This window comes from Protopterus annectens, chromosome 11.part0, assembly GCF_019279795.1.
Source record: "Protopterus annectens isolate FY-2018-M chromosome 11.part0, PAN1.0, whole genome shotgun sequence".
NCBI lineage: Eukaryota > Metazoa > Chordata > Ceratodontiformes > Protopteridae > Protopterus > Protopterus annectens.
In genome coordinates this window covers 831,546,163-831,571,705 of record NC_056745.1, presented here as the reverse complement: position 1 = coordinate 831,571,705, position 25,543 = coordinate 831,546,163, and the positions used below count along the sequence as shown (strand labels likewise).

The 25,543-nt window shown below is 47.4% G+C and overlaps 1 protein-coding gene across 1 annotated transcript in view; it reads left to right on the top strand.

Moving 5' to 3' along the window:
• LOC122815604 (serine/threonine kinase receptor associated protein) overlaps positions 1-25,337 on the top strand; it is a 399,436-nt gene extending 374,099 nt beyond the window's left edge. The window contains exon 9 of the mRNA XM_044088241.1: positions 24,706-25,337. Within this exon, the coding sequence (XP_043944176.1) occupies positions 24,706-24,767 (62 nt within the window). The 3' untranslated portion in view covers positions 24,768-25,337. The remainder of the gene's footprint in view (positions 1-24,705) is intronic.
• Positions 25,338-25,543: the final 206 nt, after the last annotated feature.

Sequence of the window (25,543 nt, the reverse complement as noted above, 5' to 3'; positions counted from 1 at the left end):
GTCGCCTCACAGTAAGACGTTGTCCCGTTTGATTCTTAGCTAGAGCGTCTTCTGTGTGGAGACATGTGTGAATGGGCGTACCTTCATTGAAGGTTGTGCGTCAGGGCCGGCAACTCGGCATGTAAAAATCTACTACCAATCATTAGCGGACCGGAGTTCCGCTGTGGTGACCCCTAACCGGGAAAAGCCAAAAGACACAACAACTTTTTCAAAGCTTCCGTAATATTTCACCTTGTTTAAGGGATCTCTTACACAGACCGGGGTTCCAAGATAACATCTAAAAGTCTTGTCCTTGACACCTCGGTTCAGATTTTTTTTCCACTGGAAAAAATAGATCTGTATTTAGATTAGTTCCCGAGTTTTTCCACTCAGACCAATGTCTAAGCAAGGAAATTCCTCATTATTCTAGTCTCATGGCATTTATAATTCTCATGATACTTCTTACAGTACTCTACATGAGAAAAATCCATTGATACGTAAAATCTGTATGGTCTGAATATAATCATCCCCTGACATTTCAGATTCTCAGAATCCAGGTCACTCGTTCTTCCTCTCAGCTCTTGCACAGTTTGTCAGAATAGACTGCTTAGACTTTCTTGAGAAGCAGTGTCTAAGGGATAAAAGTGCAGAGAATTTGGTACAGAGAAAACAGACCAAAACACGTAGACTTAAAGATGTTGGCATGTATAAACTTTGACTCACCATTTGGTCTCCAGGACCTCTACAGGTGTTTACAGGTAACACCACAGTGAATGTGGTACATAAATATGTGCAGAGAAGCCATGATAGCCTGGGGTATAGCTTTTCACAATCTCACTCTATAGTCATCTTGCATACAGTCCAAACAAAATTGTCTGGCAGCCCAGCTAAACACGGTCAGAACAAAAAGATTCAGAATGATACTCCAAAGACCATTGTCATGACTCCCAGATGGCCCAGGCAGCAAGTGGTTCTTTCTCCTTTGGGAAGTGGCTGAGGACCATTACCACAAGCTTCCTCACAGACTGGATTACTCCCAAGGCAAGAGACGTTTCATACACCCCGACCCCAAACTACAACTGACTGCCTGTATAATGGAATCTTGATACATTTTAGGCAGCTTTTTTCTGAGGATGTGCAGCTGGTATTAAAGAAGGCAAGAAACCCTGCTACAAGAAAATAATGTAAATGGAAAATGTTTTCTAGATGGTGCCAAGAAAATTTATGGCTAGTGTTTTTCATTCTAAATTGTGTTACTGTCCTGTGGCCTGTTGTACTCTGTCAAGATGTCAGCCATTTCAGCATGTCTGCTCATGGATCCACCCTGTTTTCAGTGCAGAGTCATGTCAAAACGTTTTTGAAAGGGATGAGATGCATACGAAGCTTGGTATCAAAATGGGTGAATCCTCCTTGAGATCTTAAAGCAAACTATTGGTTCATTTGAAGCGGCTAATTAGACTGACTTAAGGTTCCTAACATGGAAAACAATGTTACTGACTGCTCTGATCTCTGCATGAATCGTATCTTGAGTTGCAAGCACTTAATTGTAGGTCAACCATCTAATTTTCCACAAAAGTTTTAAGAACTAATCATTTCATCTGAAGTAGTTAACTTCATTTGATCAGCAACCTGTGGGTTACGGATCCGATACGGATCTGAGCCGGCAGCATACCAAGCTAAAGATCCAAGCTCCACCCCCTTGCCCATACTACCCTGCAACCTCCTTCCAATCCCCAGATCTCGTTTGCCGCGGCTTTGCCAAGCATGGGATTCCTTGAACTCAAGGTGAGTTTAGTATCTTACAGTTTTATTTGTAAAACTTTGGGTACTTAGTTGCTTGTGTGTGTGTGTGTAGTATTTTTCTGTTTGGATAGATATTAGTTTTCCTTATTGCATTACTCTATATCCCTCTTATCCTTCGTATCTCTATTACCAGTAGGCCCCTTTTCCTTCAGGTGTGCGTGTGATTGTGGGTATGGCGGATAGTCAAAAGCTTACCTTTCTAAGTGCACTGAGTGTGGCCATAAGCTGTCGCCAGCGGATGGTCACACTCAGTGCGTTCTTTGCTTTGGGGTGGCCCATCTTTCCTCAGGCTGCCAAATTTGTGCAGCCTTTAACCCCCAGGCTTTTAGAGACAGAAAGAATAAGCTGATTCTGGTGGGCTTTCTACCCGCGGAATCGGCTTCTTCTTCCTCCTCTCCCTCTGTAGCGACAACTGCGGCTGCGGTTGCCCAACCATCTGGCCCACCTCCCCTGGCTGGGACTCACCCTCCCACCTCGTCCCAGGGAGATCGAGAGGCAAACAAAGATAGGAGAGAGAGAGAGATAAAGGGACAGAGAGAGAAGCCACAAACGGCGGGCCAAATTTGATCCCTCGGACCCTTCCGCCAAGGTTCTCCCTTCCCCATCGAGGACTTCCAAGCCATCCTCCCTACAGCTCCTTTCTCCACGCTTGTCTCCAGAGCCAGAGGAGGAGGCCTGACCATATTAGAGGTCGTCGCATCGGCCCTCCTGACCGGCTTCGGCGGTCTCCAGATCTACTAGAAGCCTATCTGAGGCAGATATGGACCGGATGATGCGTCGCTTTTTACAGACTCAGCTGCAGATGGGAATGTTGCTGGGGGGAGTTCAGCTCCACTGTCTGCCCCGATGGCTCCTTCTCCGATCCACTACCAGGTTTCGGAGTCTTTGCATCCGAGGAGCCTCGGAGTCATGGAGTCAGTGCCGATGGTTATTGCTACCTCGACGCTGGCCATGCCCTCAAGCCTATCAGATCCCTTTTTGGATCCGAGCTCTCGGAGCCGAGAGCCATTCATCGGATCCGAGGGGGCAAGTGTGTCTACGGCTCCATTGCGGTCGGAGCACACCGTCCACTCAAACCAGAGTGCTTCGGCTCTGATCCCTTCGTCGGATCCGAGGGGGCCAGCCACCTGTCTTAGAGAGGCTGGTTTCCCTTCTACATTCAGTGTTGTGTAGAGGGCACTCCTCTAGAGAATCAAGACCCCTCGCTCTGTCCTCAGGATCCGCCTCTGCTCCCTCGCAGCTTGGTTTGTCCTCCATCATCCAGTCCCAGGGACAGCCTGTGTCATTGACGCCCCAGCCAGTTCCCCTGGAGGAACACAAACCTGTTGGTTAGCCCCCCTCGGACAGTCCCCCTGAGGAGATTCCTCACAAACACCTCTGCAAAAGGAGGCACTTGGACTCCCCTGAGTCCCTTACTGAGGATACCGATTTGGAGGAAGGGGAAGGTTCCCCCAAGTCACCTCCTGACTACATCTCCTTTGGAGACATTATGGAAATACTCCGCCAAAGAGAGGGGTGGTCCGCCAAAAAGCCTTCCTCGGATGTGTCTGTATTCATGGAGGCGTTCGACACAGGCCCATCTACCTATTGGGTGTCCCCCCCCTGGCCGACCCTCTGGTCGACCTTATTACCACCAGGGCGTGGAAGGAACCGGACATTGTAGAGCCTATCCCCAGGAGGCCCGACAAGATTTTGAGCCCCCCTACAGACGAAGCTTCTTGGAGCAAGGGTTCCCCTGTAGATGCCATGGTGGTGGCGGCGGCGGCCGCCATCAAAAAGGAACTAGCTCAAGACAGTTCCTCAGTCCATCCCCCCGACAAGGGGTCACTGGCAATGAACCATATTGGAAAGCGGATGTTTGCTTCAGCTACCTTCTCTATTAGGGTGCTGAATTACTTGGCCGATGTTATCAGACTGCAGTGGGACCTGGTTAAAGAGTAGTTAAAGAGTACGCTGAGGCTCCCCCAAAGTCCATGTTGGCCGAGGATAAACAGACTTTTTCTCTGCGCGTATGGCCACTCTGAAATCAGTGTCAAATACATCTATGTTGGCTACTCTCCCACACCACGGAAGGAGCCGCTAGAGCTAGCGGGTCCAGTATCACCTTAAGGCGTCATGCCTGGCTTCGGCTTTGCGATTTCCTGGAACCTTTCAAGACGTCCTTCACGAATTCTTTGACGGGTCTACCCTGTTCGGGAAGACCATCCGCGAGATGCTGGTCCAGAGTGAGAAAGACAAGAAAACCGCTGTCAGCCGTCGGAATCCGCTTCTCTACCCCTCAAAGGTCCTTCTCCAGGAACCAGTGAGGGCAGAAGATGATGTGGTTCTGGAAATCTCAGCAGGCCGAGTACGTACAGGACTCCATCTCCCCCAGAGGCAGAGGGGGACAAGGTGGATGCCGGCCCAGAGGCAGAGGGGGTCCGAAGAACTTCGGGTCATGGGGACCCGCGCAGCACCCCTGAGGGGTTGCCCGACTGCTCCTCTCTGGAGGCAGTCGTGGGACATTTCTCGAGGCACCTGGCTCAATAGAAGTCCATCACGACGGATCGCTGGGTGCTTCAGATAATATCCAGAGGCTATTCAATCCCCTTCATAAACAAGCCCCCCTACTCATGGCGCCTCTCAGATGTTCCACCCACTCAAAGGGAGGCCGCGGCTTTGGAAATAGAAAAGCTGTTAGTAAAAAAAGAGCCATCCAGCATGTGCCCTCAGACCAGTCCGGGTCAGGCATCTACTCCAGTTTCTTGCTGGTGCCAAAAGACGGGGGATTTAAGGCCGATTCTCGACCTGTCAGCACTTAACCTTTTCGTTGCCAAGGAATCCATCCTGCCCCTCTTGCAGGAGGAGGACTGGATGTGCTCCATAGACCTCGGGGATGCGTACTACATAGTCTCATGGACAGACGGTCCAGGAGGTTTCTCCGCTTTCGGCTAGGGGCCAGTCATTACCAGTTCAGGGTCCTACCCTTCGGTCTCACCACAGCCCCCAGGGTGTTTACCAAGGTCATGGTGGTTGTAGCGGCCCACCTGAGGCTCCAGGGCATACAGATCTTTCCGTACTTAGACAACTGGCTCCTCACCACCCCCACCAGGCATCTGCTCTTTCTAGCCAGGGAATTCTTCCTCCATTTATCATCCCAGTTGGGGATCACTATAAATGTCAAGAAGTCGTTCCTCCAACCTGTTCAGGTTATAGACTTTATAGGGCCATGGTAGATTCTCTTCAGGTCATGGCTTTCCTAATGCCAGACTGACTTCACAGCATGACTGTACATGTACTAGCTCTTCTTCAGTCTCCTGCTCCCACAGCAGAGTTAGTCCTGAGAGCTTTGGGGTCCATGGCGGTAGCGATCAATTTGATCCCTTATGCTCGCCTGCACAAGGGTTTTACAGTGGACTTTGCAAGTCCAGTGGTCCATTCTACATCATCTGCTAAACTTGCCGATTCCCCTCAGCAGGGTTTGCAGGAACTCCCTCATGTGGTGGCTCCGATCCCGAGCCCTTCGGGAAGGACGACCTTTTGTTATGCCCCTACCGCAGGCCACAGTGACCACGGATGCCTCCCGCCTAGGTGGGGGGGGGGGTATTGTGCGGGCAGGACTGTCCAAGGCACATGGACTCGACAGAGACCGTTCTGCATATAAATGTACTGGAGATGAGGGCGGTCCTTTTAGTGTTGCAGACCCTTCATGCCTTCCTTCCTCTGGGGACTATTGCGATCCAGTCAGACAATGTCAGTGGTCTGGTATATCAACAAACAGGGGGGAACCATGTCTTACCCTCTTTGCCGAGAGGCCATGAGAGTTTGGGAATGGGCAATCTCCACCAACCGCTTCCTGTTAGCGATGCACATTCCGGGTCAGTCCAACGTTCTGGCGGACAAATTGAGCAGAACTATTCTCTCCCCTTACAAGTGGTCTCTGAACTCTTCCGTAGCGGAACAGATCTTTCTCAAGTGGGGTCAGCCTTGCTGCAATCTCTTCGCATCACCTTCCAATGCGAAGTGCAGTGAGTTTTTCACTCTAATTCCTCCTTTAGGGGAAGCCCCCAGAGACGCTCTAGTCCATGCTTGGTTGCCCGGTCTTCTTTATGCGTATCCACCACTTCTGCTGATGACAAACTTTTTGCAGAAAGTTCGTTGGTTGGGGAGCAAGATTATCCTCATAGCCCCATTCTGGCCTTGTCAAGTCTAGTTTCCCTGCCTACGGTCTCATCTCATAGCTCCTCTCTGGATCTTGGATCCCATTCTGGATCTGATTTCTCACTCCTCGGGAATGACCCCTCCGAATCTGGACGAGCTCAAGCTCTCAGCTTGGCTGATCCAGTTCCCTTAATTGCCAGGACTCCCAGTATCTCTTCCCTAGTCAAGTCCAGTCTGGTGGCGGCACATAAACCCTCTACCAGGAAGATTTACAATAGTAAATGGAAACGTTTTTCCATTTGGGCTTCACATAAGAACTTGGATCGTTTTGCTGCTCCTATTCCAGTGGTTCTAGAATTCTTGCCTCATGTTTTTCAGCAGGGGGCCAGTTCATCTACTGTAAAGGTTCAGCTGGCTGCTATTTCCCATTTTCATATTGGGGACAACTTTGGTTCTCTTGCTGCTACCAGAATTTGTAAGGCCTTTCTAAAAGGTACCTTTCTTTTGAGACCTCCTATCAGAAATTCATCCCCACCGTGGGACCTGACGTTAGTTCTTAAGGCATTCGTATCGCCACTGAACCTTTAGCTTCTGTTGATCTGAAGCTCTTGTCATGGAAGACAGCTTTTTTGGTAGCCATTACCTCAGCCAGGAGAGTGTCGGAGCTTCAGGCTCTTGCTATCAAACCTCCATATCTTGTATTTCACAAGGACAGGGTATCTCTCAGGACTAATCCCTCTTTTCTTCCCAAAGTTGCTTCCGAGACTAACATTAATCAATCCATTAATTTACTAGTTTTTTTCCCCAATTACCAGAACAAGGGGGAGTATAAACTTCATTTACTGGATGTTCACAGACAGTTATGTTTTTATTTACACAGGATGGCTGTCTTTCGTAAATCTGACCAACTTTTCGTCTCCTTTGCAAAACCCTTTCTAGGGAAACCGATTTCTAGAGTAACTCTCGCCAGATGGATTTCGAGTTGTATTCTCTTAGCCTATAGAGAATCTAGCTTGCCAGAACCAATGGGAGTTCATGCTTATTCTACGCATTCTATAGCAACGTTTGCTGCATTCTGGTCTAGAGTTTCCCTGGATGACATTTGTTCAGCGGCTACCTGGGCGTCCTCTCTCACCTTTATTTCTCATTATAAGGTAGATTTGGTGTCGAGAGGAAGAGCTGCTTTTGGCTCTGCAGTGCTTTGGAATATTCTTCCTTGAGGACCTCCCAAGATTTTGGGTAGCTAGCGACTCTGTCCCACAGGTTGCTGATCAAATGAAGTTAACTACTTCAGATAAAGAAGTTATGCACTCGCCATAACATTCCATCTGAGTAGGTAACTTCATTTGTCAGCAATCATCCCTCCCTCCTTCCCCCTAACCTGAATAGTTATTTAGCTGAACTCGAGGTTTGGATGCTCGAGTTTTGGTTGTCTCTGAGTCAGGTTTTCTCAGGTTGTTAGTTTGTTTTGTTGTTTGTGCAGGTGGCAAACACGATCTGAGGATTGGAAGGAGGTTGCTGGGTAGTATGGGCAAGGGTGTGGAGCTTGGAGCTCGGATCTTTAGCTTGGTATGCTGCCTGCTCGGATCCATACCGAATCCGTAACCCACAGGTTGCTGACAAATGAAGTTACCTACTCAGATGGAATGTTATGGTGAAGTACATAGCTTCTTTTTTATGCCTAACCTAAAGGTAATGTTCAAGATTACCATGAGCCAAGTTATCTCCCCGTTTTTTTTTTTTTTTTTAAAAACCTAAAAATGAGAAAATGAGTGTGAAAGGATATTCCATACCTTGGATGTCCACAGACATCTTTGGTACTGTCTTGATGGAACAAAATCTTTCAGGAACCTTGATTAGCTCATTTCTTTTGAAGGTAAGAAAAAAGGACAATCTGTGTCAAAGCAGAGTATTTTCAAATAGTTATCTCACGTTGTTACCATTTGTTGTATCCACAACAAAACTGTTCCAAGTAGGGTTAAGACTTATTCTAACAAATCCTTGGATTCATTTCTGTATCCCAGAATTATTTTAGACGCAGCATCTTGGTCCTCTGAGCATACTTTACAAAGCACTGTAAAGTAGATTCCTTCACCAGTTTTATGATCGGCTTTATTTAAGACCATTCTCAAGGGCTCCTGGACCCTCATCCTTCCTCCTCCCAGTCCGATTATACTGTGGCAAGCAACTATTATAGCTAAAGCTTCTACATCAGTTGTCAGTTGATGAACAATAGTACAGCTGTGTAAGTAAATTTGCCATTAACAGTAGATTTTTCGAATGATCACTGCTGCAGTAGTCTGTCCCTCCCACCATCCCCCTTATTTGAGTATGTCTTTTATACTTCACATATATTTACCTTAAATGTAGATGTTAATGTCATCACAGTTGCGGTGTCCATTCCTTTCCACCATCCACTCTGTTGTGCCTTGGGGTGGGTCATGTGTCCCCCCCCTCTTAGATTCCCTCTCCTAGTTTTGTTTTTTTTCTTATCAAAGCCAAAGAAAAAACGCAAAAACCTAATAAATCCAAAAGGTGTACACAGATTTGAAGTACCAAACAGCTTTAATCCTGGTACCACGGCATTTCACCTTCAAGGGATATCAACATATCAAATTCTAAAGCTTAAATATACTAAATGAACACAATTGATCTGAAGTAGTTAACTTCATTTGATCAGCAACCTGCAACGTGTGGGTATCTGATCCGAGCTGGCAGCTTTCCTAAATATAAGATCCGAGCTCCAAGCTCCTCCCCCTACCCATAATGCCCTGCCATCTCCCTCTAACCCTCAGATCTCGTTTGCCGCGGCTTCTGTAAGCTTCTTAGAACGAGCTCAGAGTGTGGTACTGTGAGTTTAGGATTTTATATATATATATATATATATATATATATATATATATATATATATATATATATATATACTTTTCTGTCTAATTTTTCTCTGTCTTTGTGTGTGTGAACTCCCTTCTTATTCTATTAGCCTTTGTGGGTAGTTTTAAAAAACTTTTAGTTAGTTTAGTTTATTCCCCCCCCCCCCCGCGTGTGTGAAGGTGTGTGTCTGTGGGCTTGTACTTTTCTTCCAATATGTCCCAAGGCCCAAAAGCTGTGTTCTCAAAATGCTCCGAGTGTAGCCATAAGCTGTCCCCAGTGGATGGCCACACTCTGTGCGTTATTTGCCTGGGGGTTGATCACCTTACTTCAGGCTACACTATTTGTGCAGCCTTCAACCCCAGGGTGTTGAGGGATACTAGGGCGAAGCTTATCCATGCAGGCCTTTTGCCCCCGGATTCCACTTCGTCGTCCTCTTCCTCTGTGGCACCAGCTGCTCCACCTACCGCCTCCGATCCCCTGGCCGGGACTCAACCTCCCTCTTTGGCCCAGGAGGAAAGGGGCGGCAAAAAGAAAGAGGAGGACATGGAGCGGGAAAAAGAGAGGCACCGTAGTCGCAAGCGGCGGTCTGAGTCAGCTCCATCGGCTCCGCCGTCCAAGCAGCGTGCCTCTCCCCTTAAGGCCTCCGGGCCTTCTCCCTCCCGGCTCTGTTCTCCACGTTTCTCCCCGGAGCCAGAGGAGGAGACCCGGTCACCTTCAAGGTCATCTAGGCAGCCTTCCCGGCCAACCTCGGTGGCCTCGTCCAGATCAACCAGGAGTTTATCTGATGCAGACATGGACCGGATGATGCGTCTGTTTCTTCAGGCCCAGCTGCAGATGGGAGTGCTCTTGCCTCCCCCCCCCCGTCCGGGGGGAGCTCAACCCCCTTTTTCACCCCCATTGCTCCTTCTCCGACCCGCTATCGGGGTTCAGAGCTGTCAGATCCAACTAGCTTCGGAGCTGGGGTGGTGTCGGCGCCGACGGTGTTCCCTACTTCGGCACCGACTGTACCCTCGAGTCTGTCAGATCCTTTTTCGGATCCGAACTCTCGGGGCCGTGAGTTTGAGCGTCTGATCCGGAGGGGTTAGTGGGCCTTCGGCTCCGTTGAGGTCGGAGCACACTACCCTTTCGGATCCGATCGGGTCACCGGCACCGATCCGCATGTCTGATCCGAGGGGACTGCTTTCAGATCCTAGGGAAAGCAGCTCTCCCTCGGCATTCGACATAGTGGAGAGGGTCCTTTCGAGGGATTCGAGGCCCCAGGCTCTTGCTACAGATCCACCCGCCATTCCCTCTCAAGACAGGCCTGTCTTCCATCATCCGGCCCCAGGGACAGCCTGCGCCTACGTCCCAGATAGTTCCCGTTGAGGACGGGACATTGGTGGTGAGGCCTCTTCGGATAGCCCCCATGAGGAGGTCCCTCACAAACGAAAGTGCAAGAGGAGGCACTTGGACTCACCTGAGTCCCTCACAGAAGACACGGACTTAGAGGAAGGGGAAGGTTCCCCAATGTCACCCCCTGAAGACGTCTCCTTGGGAGACATTATGGAAATGTTACACATTAGAGGGGGGTGCTCTGCCCAAAAGCCTTCCTTGGATGAGTCTGCATTTCTGGAGGCATTTGACACAGGCCCATCTAACTCTTGGGTGTCCCCTCCCGCCGACCCCATGGTGGACCTCATAACTACCAGGGCATGGAAGGAGCCGGACACTGTTGAGCCAATACCCAAGAGACCTGACAGGGATACTCAGACCTCCCACGGACAGGACAGTTTGGAGCAAGGGTGCCCCAGTGGATGCCATGGTGATGGCGGCTGCCACTAAAAAGGAATTAGTACAGGAGAGTTCCTCGGTGCATCCTCCAGACAAGGAGACTCGGATGATGGACTGCCTTGGAAAGCAGATGTTCGCTTCAGCGACCTTCTCTGTAAGGTCACTGAATTATATGGCACATGTAATTCGGCTCCAGCGGGACCTTATCAAAGAGTACGCTGGGTCACCCCCAGAGTCCATTTCGGCCGAGGATAAACGGACCTTCTCGGCTCGGATGGCCACTCAGGTCAATTACTGATACATCTATGCGGCTTCTCTCCCATGCCATGGAGGGAGTGGCTAGAGCCAGCGGAACAGTTGTATTACGCAGACAGGCCTCGCTCTGTCTCTGCGATTTTGTGGAACCCTTCAAGGCGTCCTTCGCAAATGCCCCTTTTGACGGTTCTATGCTTTTCGGCAAAACAGTCTGCGATACGCTTCTCCAGAGCAAGAAAGACGGGAAAACGTCTGCCATCGGGATCCGCTTCTCGGCTCCTCAGAGGTCCTTCTCTAGGAACTAAAGAGGACAAAAGAAGATGTGGTTCTGGAAAGCTCAACAATCCCATTTTGCTCCGGATCCTTCGTCCTTCAGAGGCAGAGGAGGACAGGGTGGACGCCGGCCCAGAGGCAGAGGGGGGGCCGAAGAATTTGGGGTCGAGGGAACCTTTTTCCGATCGCCCTGCACAACAGCCCTGAGAGGTTGCCCGACTGCTCTTCTCTGGAGGCAGTCGGGGGGGGGGGTGCTTCTCGAGGCACCTAGCAAATTGGGAGTCCATCACGACAGATCGCTGGGTGCTCCGAATTATATACAGAGGCTATTCAACCTCCTTCCTAACATACCCTCCCCGGTCATGGAGTCTCCCAGATGTTCCACCCAATCAGAGGGAGGCAGCAGCCCTCGAAATACGAGAGCTGCTAAGAAAAAGAGCCATCCAGCACATCCCCCTCGGGCAATCCGGATCGGGCTTTTACTCCAGGTTCTTTTTGGTGCCAAAAAAGATGGGGGACTTGCGACCCATTCTCGACCTGTCCACACTGAACCTGTCAGTCGCCAAAGAAAAGATGTGAGAGTGTTCAATCTTGCCATTAGATTTTACACACGGGTTCGGAGCCGATCCTCTGCTCCGAGTCGGCCGCATAGCAAAGCTCTGCACCTAAGAGAAGCTCGAGACCAGGCTATATCCCACAATCCTCCCTGCCATTACTCAGATCTAGTTTGCCGCTGCAACAGGTCACATCACCTCAGAGAGCTCGGACCAGAGATTAGGAGTTATAGCAGATAAGATAGTCTTTTTTTCTTCTTTTTAGTCATAAAAGTTGTTATTCTCTTATAGTTTATTTTCTGGATACTTATATTTACTGTAGTGTGTTTGTGTGTAGTTTATAGTTAGTTTTTTCTTTAGGTTCCCTTAGGGGCCTACCCCTTTCTAACTATAAATTCCCTTTTAATTTTAAACCTACTTCTGTTAAGTATGTCTGAAAAAGTTGAGTGGGTTCAAAAGGTGTCAGTGTGGACAGAAAATGTCCATCACTGACTACCACACTTCCTGCGTCTACTGTCTTGGCCCTCTCCACTTGCAAGAGGATTGCTCCATTTGCCATTCCTTCAGTGGGAGGGTCATGACAGATACGCGCAGGAAACTTATTGATAGGGGGCTTCTTAAGCCTGCTTTCCAAGAAGCCTTGGACAAGTCGGACCAGGCTTCTAAGTCTTCGAAGGGGTCGAAGATGTCGGAGCCCATGTCATCGGCTCCGACTACATCTTCCAGAGTTCGTTCGCCGGTTCCAAAGACTTCGGGGGAGAGCGTCGAACGTTTGTCTCTCACTGAGCCCCAGGTCTTGGAACCGGTGTCGGAACTTCCGCCACCGTCGATTCTTCGGTCGGTGCCATCTTCGGCTCCTTCGACCCGTTCTTCCAGACCTTTATCTGATACTGATGTGGATCGTGTCGTGCAGAAACTGATGGAGAACACGGCTCTTTCCAAATTGATTGCAGTTTCCTCCCAGTTGGTGTCGAAACTAGAAGGCCTCCCTTTATCTCCAACAGGTCCTCCTTCGAGACCCATCCAGTCTTCGGAGCCGGAAGAAGATGAGCCGATGATAGTGGAGCCATCGGTGCCGAAACCGTCCATAGCACGATCGACACCACTTACCTCGACTCCATCGGAACTGATAGGTGAGTCTCGGAGTAGACGATCTCTCCTTGGTTCCGTGACCGAGAGTCGTACCGACCTTTTGGTGCCGACTCTCCCTCTCGGGGCCTCGGCACAGATCTGTTCGGCTCCGTCCTTGGGGTTGAGACCCATGGGCCCCGTGTCTCGGATTCTTCCATGTTCTTCGGAACCAGGAGAGTCCTCGGCCCGAGGTTCAGGGGTTTTTGACCTCATGAGGAAGGTTTTGTCTACACAGACAACCACTACATCGGATGCGTCTTCTCCCTCCCCTAGGGAGCCGCTCTCTGTTTCTGTTCCCACGACACATCCAAAGCATGGAGCACCATTGTCTCAGCCATCCCTGGAGGATGCCCCCTGTTCCTCTGAGACCTCACCGGAATCCCCCTCCGATGAGGTCCCGAGGAAAAGATTGTGCAAGAGGAGGCACTTAGACTCCCCACAGGAATCTTTAACTTCTGACACTGACTTGGATGAGTCAGAGGGGTCCCCAAAATCACCCTCCGAAGATGTCTCATTTGCGGACATATTGGAGATATTAAAACAGAGGGGTGATTGGCAGTCCCTAGCCCCCACTGAGGACGAGTCAGTGTTGCTGAAGGCATTTGGTGCTCAACCTTCTATCTCCAGGGTACTCCGCCCTTTGATGAGTTAATGGAATTAATTGCTCGAAGGGCGTGGGAGACACCTGACACAGTGGAACCGGTCCCTAGAAAGCCAAGTAAATTTATTACTGCCCCCCAGGACAAGACGTATCTAACAAAAGGAGTCCCCGTTGACGCTATGGTGGTGGCAGCAGCCACTAAAAAGGAGATGTCGGAGTCTTTCTCTTCTGTTCATCCTCCTAATAAGGATTCTAGGACTATGGACAGATACGGGAAGCGCGTTTTTAGTTCAGCGACTTTTTCCATGCGTTTGCTAAACTATTTGACACATTTTACACTACTACAGAGGGATCTCATCAAGGAGCTAAGAGATACCCTCCAGGGTAACACAGATGCTGCTGTTTCAGATAAGGTGACAGCACAACTTAACACCCTTACCTCCATAGTGAACTCGTCCATGAGGCTCATCTCTTATGCGGCTGAAGGGTCGAGTAGGGCCGCAGCTTCAGCGATTGCTCTACGAAGACAATCCTAGATGCGGCTGTGCTCTTTTGCGGAAGCCTTCAAGTCTTCTTTCGCCAACGCCCCCTTTGATGGTGCCACTCTTTTTGGACCCAAAGTGAAAGAGACATTAACTCGGTGTGAGCAAGAAGGAAAGACTCTGTCTGCTGTCGGAGTCCGTTTTTCCGTTCCATCCAGACCGTACCCCAAAGGGCAACGAGGCGGAAAAATGTGGTTCCGTAGGACTCTGGGATCTTTCCAGGCCACACAGAGTGAACCCCCCCCCCAGAGGCAGAGGGGGGGGGCAGACATGGAAGACGCTGCCCCGGCGGCAGAGGGGGTCCGCAGAACCAAGGCGACAGAGATACTATCCCTGGTAAGCCTTTCCAGCACTCCTGAATGGAGGCCCGACTGTCCTGCTCTGGAGGCAGTCGGGGGTTGCTTGGCTTTATACCCACAGGCCTGGCAGACTCTCACCTCAGACTCCTGGGTAAAAAGCATTGTAACCAGAGGATACAAAATACCCTTTATGTCAACTCCACCCCAACACAGAAGGTCTCCAGATGTGCCACCCCGTCTGCGAAGCCAAGCAGCAATAGAAATTTCAAAGCTGCTCGGAAAAAGAGTCATTCAGCCAGTCCCGGCGGACCAAAAAGGATCCGGAACTTACTCAAGGTTCTTTTTAGTTCCGAAAAAGACAGGGGACTGGAGACCCATTTTGGATCTCAGCTATCTCAGTACCTTCGTAAAGAAGGAAAAGTTCCGGATGGTCACGCTTCTTCCATTTTTACAGAAGGATGACTGGATGTGCTCAATAGATCTCAAGGACACGTACTATCACATCAAGATGGCCAGACCGTCCAGAGATCACCTGCGCTTCCGGCTGGGAGTCAGTCATTTTCAATTTCGAGCCCTGCCCTTTGGGCTCACCTCAGCCCCCAGGGTATTCACCAAATGCATGGCAATGGTAGCATCTCACTTGAGATGTCTAGGATTCCGGGTGTTTCCCTATCTGGACGACTGGCTCCTCACCGCCACCACCGAGCGTCTCCTCATACAAGCAAGAAACTATACACTCAACCTGTGTTCCCACCTAGGGATTTCCATAAACTTAAAAAAATCTGTCTTATGGCCCTCACAGCATATTTCATTTATCTGAGCGGACCTAGATACCCGTTTAACATTAGTAAAGCTCCCTCAAGTAAGGGCTTCATCCCTCAAGGAACAGGTTCTTCTTCTGCTGCAATGCAGGAAAGCCCTGGCCAAATTGGTATTGAAAGTTTTGGGTCTCATGGCAGCATCCCTGATTGCAATTCCCATGGGAAGGCTGCACATGAGACTCCTCCAATGGCTGCTGTTCACACAGTGGTCGTTCCAACAGTTACCTCTAAAGTACGAGATCCTGATAACAGATTCCTGCAAACGAGACCTCTCGTGGTGGGTGTCCAGCCAGGACCTCACTATGGGTCGTCCATTTGTTCTACCAAATCCGACAGCCACTATAACCACGGACGCTTCCCTGATAGGGTGGGGGGGACTTTTTCAGGGAAGAACAGTCCAAGGGGAATGGTCCAACATCGAGTACAACCTGCACATAAATGTTCTAGAGTTGAGGGTGGTGTTCCTGGCGTTGCAACACTTTCAAGCCCTCCTACCTCTAGGGACAGTAGCAGTTCAGACAGACAACATGTCTGTAGTCTGGTACATAAACAAACAAGGGGGAACCAAATCTTACCCATTATGCAGAGAGGCCATGAGAATTTGGCAATTGGCAGAGTCCATGGGTCGCTTTCTGATAGCAACGCACATCCCGGGGTCATCCAACGTCATTGCGGACAGGTTGAGCAGAGCCATCCTGTTACCTCACGAGTGGTCCCTCAAACTACAAGTGGCGGAGAGAATTTTCCGCAAATGGGGCCAGCCTTGCTGCGATCTATTCGTCTCCCCGATGAATGCCAAATGCAGAAGCTAGTTTGCCCTTCTACCCCCTCCAGGGGATGTCCCCAGCGACGCACTGATACACGATTGGCCCCCGGGTCTCCTATATGCATTCCCACCCATCCCCTTGATTCCCAGATTTCTTCAGAAAGCCATGAACCTGAAAAGGACAATTATACTCATAGCCCCATTCTGGCCTCGACAGATATGTTTTCCTTTTCTTCGAGCCCATCTAACAGAGGAACCTTGGATCCTGGACCCAGTGTCAGATCTACTGACGTATTCGTCGGGAGTTCTTCACCCGTCTCTCCTATCCCTCAAACTAGCAGCTTGGCTGCTCCACTTCCCCGCCTAGCCAGGTCTGATCTTCTTTCTCCGGCAGTGCAGCGCATTTTGGTTGCCTCTCATAAGGCTTCCACCACAAAACTTTACAACAGTAAATGGAAACGCTTTGTGTACTGGGCATCTAATCAACACTTGGACCCCTTGGTTGCTCCTTTACATAAAATCCTAGAATTTCTTTCCATCCTTTTTCATGAAGGGGCCTCTACTTCTACATTAAAAGTGCAGTTGGCTGCCATATCCAATTTCCATGTTGGTGAGAATGGTTCTTCTATCATGTCCCACAGGCTTTGTAAAGCTTTTATGAAAGGTTCCTTCCATCTTCGACCTCCTGTCAGGGACCCTTTATTCCCATGGAATTTAAATTTGTTGTTGTCACAACTAATGTTACCACCTTTCGAACCAGCCTCTTCTTGCCCCCTGAAATTTCTGTCTTGGAAGACTCTTTTTCTTGTAGCAGTTACTTCAGCTCGGAGAGTTTCAGAGTTGCAAGCACTGTCTATTAAACCTCCTTACTTATATTTTCACCCAGATAGAGTTTCTTTACGAACAAATCCGTCCTTCCTTCCTAAGGTTTGCTCTCATAAATATTAATCAATCCATTGGACTCCCTACTTTCTTCAAATACCATACCAGCAAGCTGGAATATATGTTGCACAAGTTAGATGTCCACAGGCAACTCAGATTTTATTTAGACAGGACTAAAGACTACAGAAAAATAGATCAACTTTTTGTTGCGTTTGCAGATAATGTAAAGGGCATGGCAGTTACAAAACGCACTCTTTCTAAATGGCTTACTGATTGTATAGCCTTTGTGTATTCTAAGTCAAACCAGGCCTTACCCACCAAACCAAGAGGCCATTCTACTACGTCCGTCTCCACTTCCTTGGCTCATGCAGCTCACCTGCCTTTGGACATGATTTGTGCAGCAGCCACGTGGTCTAAACCACATACTTTCATCACTCATTATAGGGTTGACAAAGCCTCCAAAGACAGGACATCCTTTGGTTCCACTGTGCTCAGGAACGTTCTTCCATGAGTCACTCAGGGTGCCGGAGCTAGGGACGCTACCCGTGTGTAAAAACAAACGGCGAGATTGAACACTCTCACATAAAGAAGTTATGTTCTTACCATAACGTTCCATGTGGAGTGTTCATCTCGCCTTTGTTTTTACATTCCCCCCCTTTTTCCCTCCCTCACGGTTTGAAAGAATGAGTAGGACTAGAGTCTGGTCCACATGTCTTTACCTCTTCCGGGTATCTTTCTTTACCCCTAGTTGGTTGTCAGTGAGATGGTGTCTCTAAATTATTTTTCCTTTATAGCATTATGTAGCCTTAATACCTCAAGATTATTGTTTTTTTCTGGTTTGCTTGCAAACTAGATCTGAGTAATGGCAGGGAGGATTGTGGGATATAGCCTGGTCTCGAGCTTCTCTTAGGTGCAGAGCTTTGCTATGCGGCCGACTCGGAGCTGAGGATCGGCTCTGAACCCGTGTGTAAAAACAAAGGCGAGATGAACACTCCACATGGAACGTTATGGTAAGAACATAACTTCTTTTTCCGGATGGTCACTATTCAATCCATTCTCCCACTTTTACAGGAGAATGACTGGATGTGCTCGATAGACCTCAAGGATGCGTACTACCACATTCTAATGGACAGGCGATCCAGGAGGTTTCTCTGCTTTCGGCTGGCAGCCAGCCATTATCAGTTCAGGGTCCTACCCTTCGGTCTCACCACCGCCCACAGGGTCGTTGTAGGGGCCCACCTGAGGCTTCAGGGAATACAGGTCTTTCCTTAACCTGGACGACTGGCTCCTAACCGCCCCCACCAGGCATCAACTTTGTTCAGGCAGGGACTATTTCTTACATCTAGCCCGCCACCTATGAATCACGATCAACCGCAAGAAATCCTCCCTTCAACCTACTCAGATTTTGGACTTCATAGGGGCCAGGATAGACACAATACAATCCAAAGTCTTTCTGACGGCGGACAGACTTTGCAATCTGAACCTTCACATTCTCGCTCTTCTACAACCATCAGCCCCCCCCCCCAGCTGGACAAATCCTGAGGGCCCTGGGGTCCATGGCAGCGGCCATCAATCTGTCTCCTATCGCACGTCTGAAAATGTGAATCCTTCAATGGACCTTACAGGTTCAATGGTCCATCCTACATCATCCCCCGTCTACACCTATTCCCCTCAACAGGATTTGCAGGGAGTCGCTACTTTGGTGGCTCCGCTCCAGAGACCTCCGGGAAGGGTGCCCCTTCGTCTTGTCCCCACCCCAAGTCAAGGTGACCACGGACGCATCTCTCCTCAGGTGGGGGGGGCATTGCATGGGCAGATCTGTCCAAGGCACGTGGACTCACACAGAGACCTCATTGCATATCAGTGTCCTGGAAGATGAGTGCGGTGCTTCTAGCGTTGCAGGCTCTCCATCCCCTTCTTCCTCCAGGGACTATTGCAATTCAAACAGACATGTCAGTAGTCTGGTACATAAACAAACAGGGGGGAACCAGATCTTACCCACTTTGCAGAGAGGCCATGAGAGTGTGGGAATGGGCGATATCCACCAACCGCCTTCTCATAGCAACGCACATTCCGGGTCGGTCAAACATTTTAGCGGACAGGTTGAGTTGAACAATCCTCTCACCTTACGAGTGGTCTTTGAACCCAGTAGTAGCGGAGCAAATCTTCCTCAAATGGGGTCAACCTTGCTGTGATCTGTTCGCCTCGCCTTCGAGCACAAAGTGCAGCGAGTTCTTCGCGCTAATCCCCCCACCAGGGGAAGTCCCCAGAGACGCTCTGGTTCATGCTTGGCCATCTGGTCTTCTGTATGCTTATCCTCCTCTTCCATTAATGACAAAATTCTTCCAGAAAGCTCGTCAGTTGGGGAGCAGAGTTATCCTCATAGCCCCATTCTGGCCTCGCCAAACTTGGTTCCCATGCCTACGGTCTCATCTAGTACATCCTCCCTGGATGTTAGATCCCATTCCGGATCTGATCTCTCATCCTTTAGGATTGAAGACCCCCGACCTGGACTACCTCAAGCTCTCGGCTTGGTTGATCCAGTTCCATTGATGGCTAGGACTCCCGGTATATCTTCCTCAGTTTAAGGCCATGCTGGTGGCTGCCCATAAACTGTCTACCAGGAAAGTCTACAAGAGTAAATGGAAACGTTTCTCTGTATGGGTGGAGCATAGGAACTTGGATCCCTTCACGGCTCCTGTTCCAGCAGTTCTAGATTTTCTATCCCATACTTTTCATCAAGGAGCTAGTTCTTCTACTATTGAAGTCCAATTGGCTGCTATTTCCCACTACCACGTTGGAAACAGTTTAGGCCCACTAGCTTCCCCCAAGATTTGCAAAACATTCCTGAAAGGAACCTTTCTGTTAAGACCCCTTGCTAAAGATGCAGTTCCTCCATGGGATGTAACCCTAGTTCTACAGGCTCTGACCGGTCCTCCCTTTGAACCTGCGGCTTCAGTCGATATCTTGGAAAACGGCCTTCCTGATTGCCATTACCTCAGCTAGGAGGATATCGGAGCTTCACGCTCTTTGCAGTAAGCCTCCATATATCAACTTTCATAAAGACAGGGTTTCCCTCAGGACTAACCTCTCCTTTCTGCCTAAAGTGGCTTCAGAAGCCAGTATCGACCAGTCCATCAATCTACCTGTCTTCTTTCCTAAATTTCAAAACAAAGGAGAGTATAGACTCCATTGTCTGGATGTTCATAGACAGTTACGATTTTACTTAAACAGAACAGCCGATCTTCGAAAATCAGATCAACCTTTTGTGTCATTTGCTAAATCTTGTCTGGGTAAACCAGTCACTAAAGTAACCTTAGCTAGATGGATTTCCCAGTACATCCTTCTCGCATACAAAAGCTCTGGTCGTCCTGAGCCCCTGAGGGTGCGAGCCCATTCTACCCGATCTATGGCTACTTCTGCTGCTTTCTGGTCAAGGGTTTCTTTGGATGACATTTGCTCAGCAGCTACTTGGGCTTCCTCTCATACCTTTGTTACACATTATAAGTTGGATTTTAATATCCAGGGGACGTGCATCTTTTGGCTCTGCAGTGCTCCGGAATATCCTTCCATGAGGACCTCCCAAGTTGTTGGTAGCTGGGGACTCTGTCCCACAGGTTGCTGATCAAATGAAGTTAACTACTTCAGATAAAGAAGTTATGTACTCACCATAACGTTCCATCTGAGTAGGTAACTTCATTTGTCAGCAACCAACCCGCCCTCCATCCTCCGGACCCTTAGTTCATTTTGAAAGGATCAGGATATGTCACTTCCAGATGACATCAGGTGGAATGTATAGTTCTCCTTTCTGATATCATAGTATTTTTCTATGACTTTATGGCAAACTTGATCTGAGGGTTAGAGGGAGATGGCAGGGCATTATGGGTAGGGGGAGGAGCTTGGAGCTCGGATCTTATAGCTAGGAAAGCTGCCGGCTCGGATCCGAAACCCACAGGTTGCTAACAAATGAAGTTACCTACTCAGATGGAACGTTATGGTGAGTACATAACTTTTTTTTTCAAAATTTGTCTGTACATCCCACTTTTAAAGTGACCAGTGCACATTATACATAAACAAACATATCCCTTAGTCATAGAAAACTACTACATTTTCCATAGAATTTCAGCAGCAACAAAATTATCATGAATTCTACAGCAGTAACATAAATAAAATTCAGTCAAATTTACATAAAAAATGCAACTCCACCCTTTCATAATGTGTGTATGTACTCATAAAAAAATATATACGCACACATACATTTATGGACATATCAGTGAAATTTCTTCAAAACATGTGTCTAGTCCTGTGGGTTCTTTCCCATCTAGGAGTGGTGTGGGCAGGTTTTGCTCCCTGCCAGGGGCAAGGGGAGTGGGGCTCCAACCACTGGGAAATGAAAGTTCTGAAGAAATGGCACCATCTGACCCTTTTATCCACTGAGTCTTGACATCTGAGTGGAGGAGTGTCTACAGGGGGTTATGTTTCTGGTATTTGGAATGTACATAGGCTTTCCTGGGTATGAAATCCTAAGTGTTATTACATCAGTAGTGAAAGGCATATGGACTTGTGCGTTTATGGTAAGTGTACACAACTGTGCTTTCTCCATTCTCTTGCATCTACCAAAACTTTCCCCGGTGGGTGAACTTAATGAGGACAAGGGATCCTCTCAACTCCATCATTCTCTGCCTAGACCTGACAATGTGAGTAAGTTTCTGATCTCATTTAGGTATCTCTCTTCAGAAGAGGTTGTAAAACCTGCTCCTATGAAATTTATCTAAGATAGAGATTTTTTACTTGGTGCCCTAATAAAGATCAAGACCCAAACTAGCCAAGGGCTCAGCTGTTTCTTTCTCCATAACTGTATGAAATTCCCAAATCAGGCCTGTCTTATACTTCTATCCAAGTACATCTGTCAGCTTTTTCTGCTTGTCTGCTATTAGATCCACTCTTTTCTCTTTCCAAGTTGAGCAGTCCTTAAAAGGGGTTCTACACATTAGATTTCTTAAGAAACTGGTGGCTTCATGCTGGGATCTTAATTTTGTATTAGAAAAGCTGACTATCTTAATTTTAACACTGCAGTTAGCACTTCCCTGACGTTTATTACTTGGAAGAAAGCCTTGTGTACTGCTCTGACTTCAGGTAGATGAATATTTCAGTTGCAAGCCATTCTCCTCAGCCCTGTTCGATTTTTCATAAAGAACGAATCCTACTCTCATATCTAAAGCGGACACGTCTCTGCTGCATAACTTGGATGTCACCTGGCAACTTGGATGCTAACAGGATGAGAGACAGGATTATAACGTGCCTCCGATCATAATTCACTGTGTTCAAGACATGGATACAAAGAAATTCACCTTGAGAGCAAAGTTCAGGAGGTGAATCTTGGCATCCATGTAGAGAATGCACAAGGGTATATGGTATGATCAGAGGCACCACCACAAGTGTTTATAGTGAATGAAGGTGCATCCTCTCCATGTATTAGCAGTTACAGAAAAAAAGAGCAAGCGTAGAAGTGCAAATTGTTTTATCAACTTTGAAAGCCAGTAAAGCAGTTAGAGCTGTCAGACAGCAACATACCTGCCCACGCCTTTTAAGTATTCTTGGCAAACACAAACATAGTTGGGGGGGGGCAAAAATTGAAAACCATTTTAAGTATTGCTCTAATTTCATTTAAGTTAATAGAACAGGTTTTGCATCAACATAGTTTTTCTGAAGCATTATTTAATGACTAATCCTCTGTGATTTACCCAAGGATTAGTCAAAAATGAGGCAAACTCAGGGACATTTAAGAGATACAAGGAGAAGCTATGCACGCCTTTGGCAGAAGGTAAAACAACTTTTAAAAGATGCGAAGCACTTTATTCTTATGCACTTTGCATCTCCTTTTTTGCATCTTGACTGTGAAGCTTTGATATACATGACCTTGTCAGTCTGCGGGTAAGGTCTGGCAGAAGAAATTGGGAATTGCTGAAACATTTTTCTGTGGAAGGAAGACTGATACTTGGTACCTATTCAGCTGGTTACAAGGAGTTGGGTGTCCTGGACATAATTTGCCGAGTCCTGTCTCCATGCACTGTAAGTGGGATAAGGACCTTTCTCTTTTCCCAGTTGAGAGCAGGCTGGGAATTCATTGTTGACTGGTTGATGACCCCACTGCCAGTTCTTCATAGAGATTCTCTCCAGTGGGGTTCCTTGAATGTCTCTTTCAGCTAGTGGGGTCAGCAGTGGTGTTCTAAGCTGTGCTGCGTAGAAGTGATCCTGCTTCTGGTCGCTTTATATCTGAGGGTGTCTATTCTGTGTGACCATCTTGGGAGTAAGGGACCTTCTGACCTATACAGATGCGCTTGCTAAGTAAGTGATCCCCATACTGGTAAATTCATCCTCCTGCTCCTTTTGGTGGTTGATATTCTGAAGGAAATTGTGGGGCTGTGCATTCCCAAGAGCACTTCTTTTGGGGGATCTACCCCTCATTTGGGTTAAACGTGGCCATTCCTAGGTGGCAGTAAAGTTCATTTTACTCCTGTTGAGGTACTGTACCATTGGGCATTACACCCAGTAGCCCAGGCTACAGTTTTGTCCGCTCTGCTGAGTAGCTGTTTTTGGAACCATTGGCAAGCTTGATTAATGCAAGGGTTTGCTACCCTTCCTTCCCTTTGCCGCCTTGGAGTCAGGCCTCTTGACTTGGGTAGTCCTTAGAACTCAGTCTTGTTGATCCTGTATGGCTTCCTGGCTCCTTTCACTCATGTGTATTTTTGTTTGGAAGTAATTTTAATATCTTTCAAAGAGGGTCCTCTGTACTAGATGTTACTGATATGTTTTCATGTATCAAACTGATTTATGAAGTAGAACTTTCTCAGTAGATCAGAAACACTCATTGTTCCTGTGTATATGGATGGCTAGTGTTTTTGGAATCCTTGTAAGTCAATCAAGCATGTAGTTGTATATCACTTCGTAGAGATGCTGAATTTTTCATTTTTTTTTCATTTGCAAGTGGGTCCTCACTTTAATAAAGGAGAAGACCTGGCAGAATGGGAGAGTAGCATGCTTGTTTATGTAGTTAATGCATGCCTTAATGTATATAGTTATGTATACACCTATATATGAGAGCCAGAGCTTCCATAAAAGGATGTCAAATGCTGATTGGAAGATAAGTCGGGCAAGTCACTAAGAGGGGTCCTTTTCATTGATCGGTTGTTTTCCAGTGAATGAAGTAATATCATGAGGCACTATCAGGAGATGTTTCTATCTGTATGATGTAGATATTTAATTTAGGCATTCTGTCTAGTCAGTACATTTTTGATAACCTGCCATAGTCAGGACAGAAACAGGATTTTCTTAGAACTAAGTAATGCTCTTCATGGGTCACATTTGCAGTCAAAAGTTGTAATGATACCTGCCACTGCCCAAGTCCCACATCAGCCTGACTTTCAGAGTTGAACACAACACACATCTCCATGTGCCTGGTATAATACTGGCTTCTGCATGTGCCAACTTTTAAGTTCTTTTTTGCCGTGTACATGTTTGGTTCAAGACCTATAGCAATTGAATGTTATGTTTTAGTTATGGTTGAAAACTTCCTACATTTTTAGCAAGTTGTGTTTTCTTGTCAGAAGTAGAGAGGATGGATGTCCTACCTCTTAACTTCTATGTTACAGAATTATGGAATAAGCCAAAAGTAGTGGTCGGAACAAGGCCCAAAATAAGGGACAGCTTTAAAATGTTACTTTAGTAACCTTTTAAGTAAATTAAAGCAAGTTTTGCATCAGTGTGTATTTTCTGAACAGTATAAGATATGAAAGTATAATGTCTGGCATTGTTGACTGACTGTAATATGCAGTGATTTACAGAAAAACAGTTTTGAGGGGCAGTGCAAAAATATGACGCAAAATCAGGGATGTTATAAAACCAGGGGCAGTCAAGAGGTATGACTAGAGGAGCATATAGAGACAATTGCAGAGTTGAGGTAGGATGTACTGTGTTCTGTGTAAACTAAACATATTTCCTTTTTTAAATTGCAGAAGAACTTGGATCTGAGAATTCTGATGCCATCTATAGCAGTACACCAGAGGTGAAAGCTTGAATCATGTTCATGCTTGAGAAATGCACAGACCTTTATTTTACTTGAAAAACTTGGAAATAAGAAGGAACATCAAGTAACAGCAGAAGGGACCGTTTCCTGAGTTATTGTTCCCAAGCACAGAAATAGTAGATTATCATGCTAAGATGCATTGGTTGTTTCATCTGACTGGAGGTCATACTCCGAGAACTACAGTAAAAAGGCACATATTGTGCAGTGAAACTCGGTCTGTTTTTTTGAGTATGTTCCCACATTGTTCCTTTGTTTTCTGGTATACTGTATAGGTGTGTTTTATGTTTTAAATATAAACACCAAATTAATGTGCCTGCCACATCAAGATTTTTCTTTATTTGGTAGGATTTTTCTTTTTAATTTGGTTTTTAAAGGAGGGTGCATGTGGTATAGCATTTGTGCTAGCCTGATTTTTATTTTTTTCCCCTTTCTTACGGCACTCTTGTCCAGTGTTCCTTTCTGAATAAAGTATGTGAAATAATTGTCTGTGATTTCTGAAAGCTAGGTGCATATATATTTCCAGGAGCAGGGCAAACACAATAAAAAAGCCTGTAACTGAAACATTTCTCCTGAAGTTCACTTGCTTTGTATTTGGGCTGCAGAGAATTGAGCACTGTTGAGCAGGGTTAAGGAGCTTTTGTGTCTTTGCATCCTTACAGTTGGGAAGCTTTAGGCATAACTAAGAAGTTTTCAGCAGGTCATGCATTATTCAGTCACAGTCTCCCCACCACATATGCAGGGACCCACACACACCACACTGCCCTGTA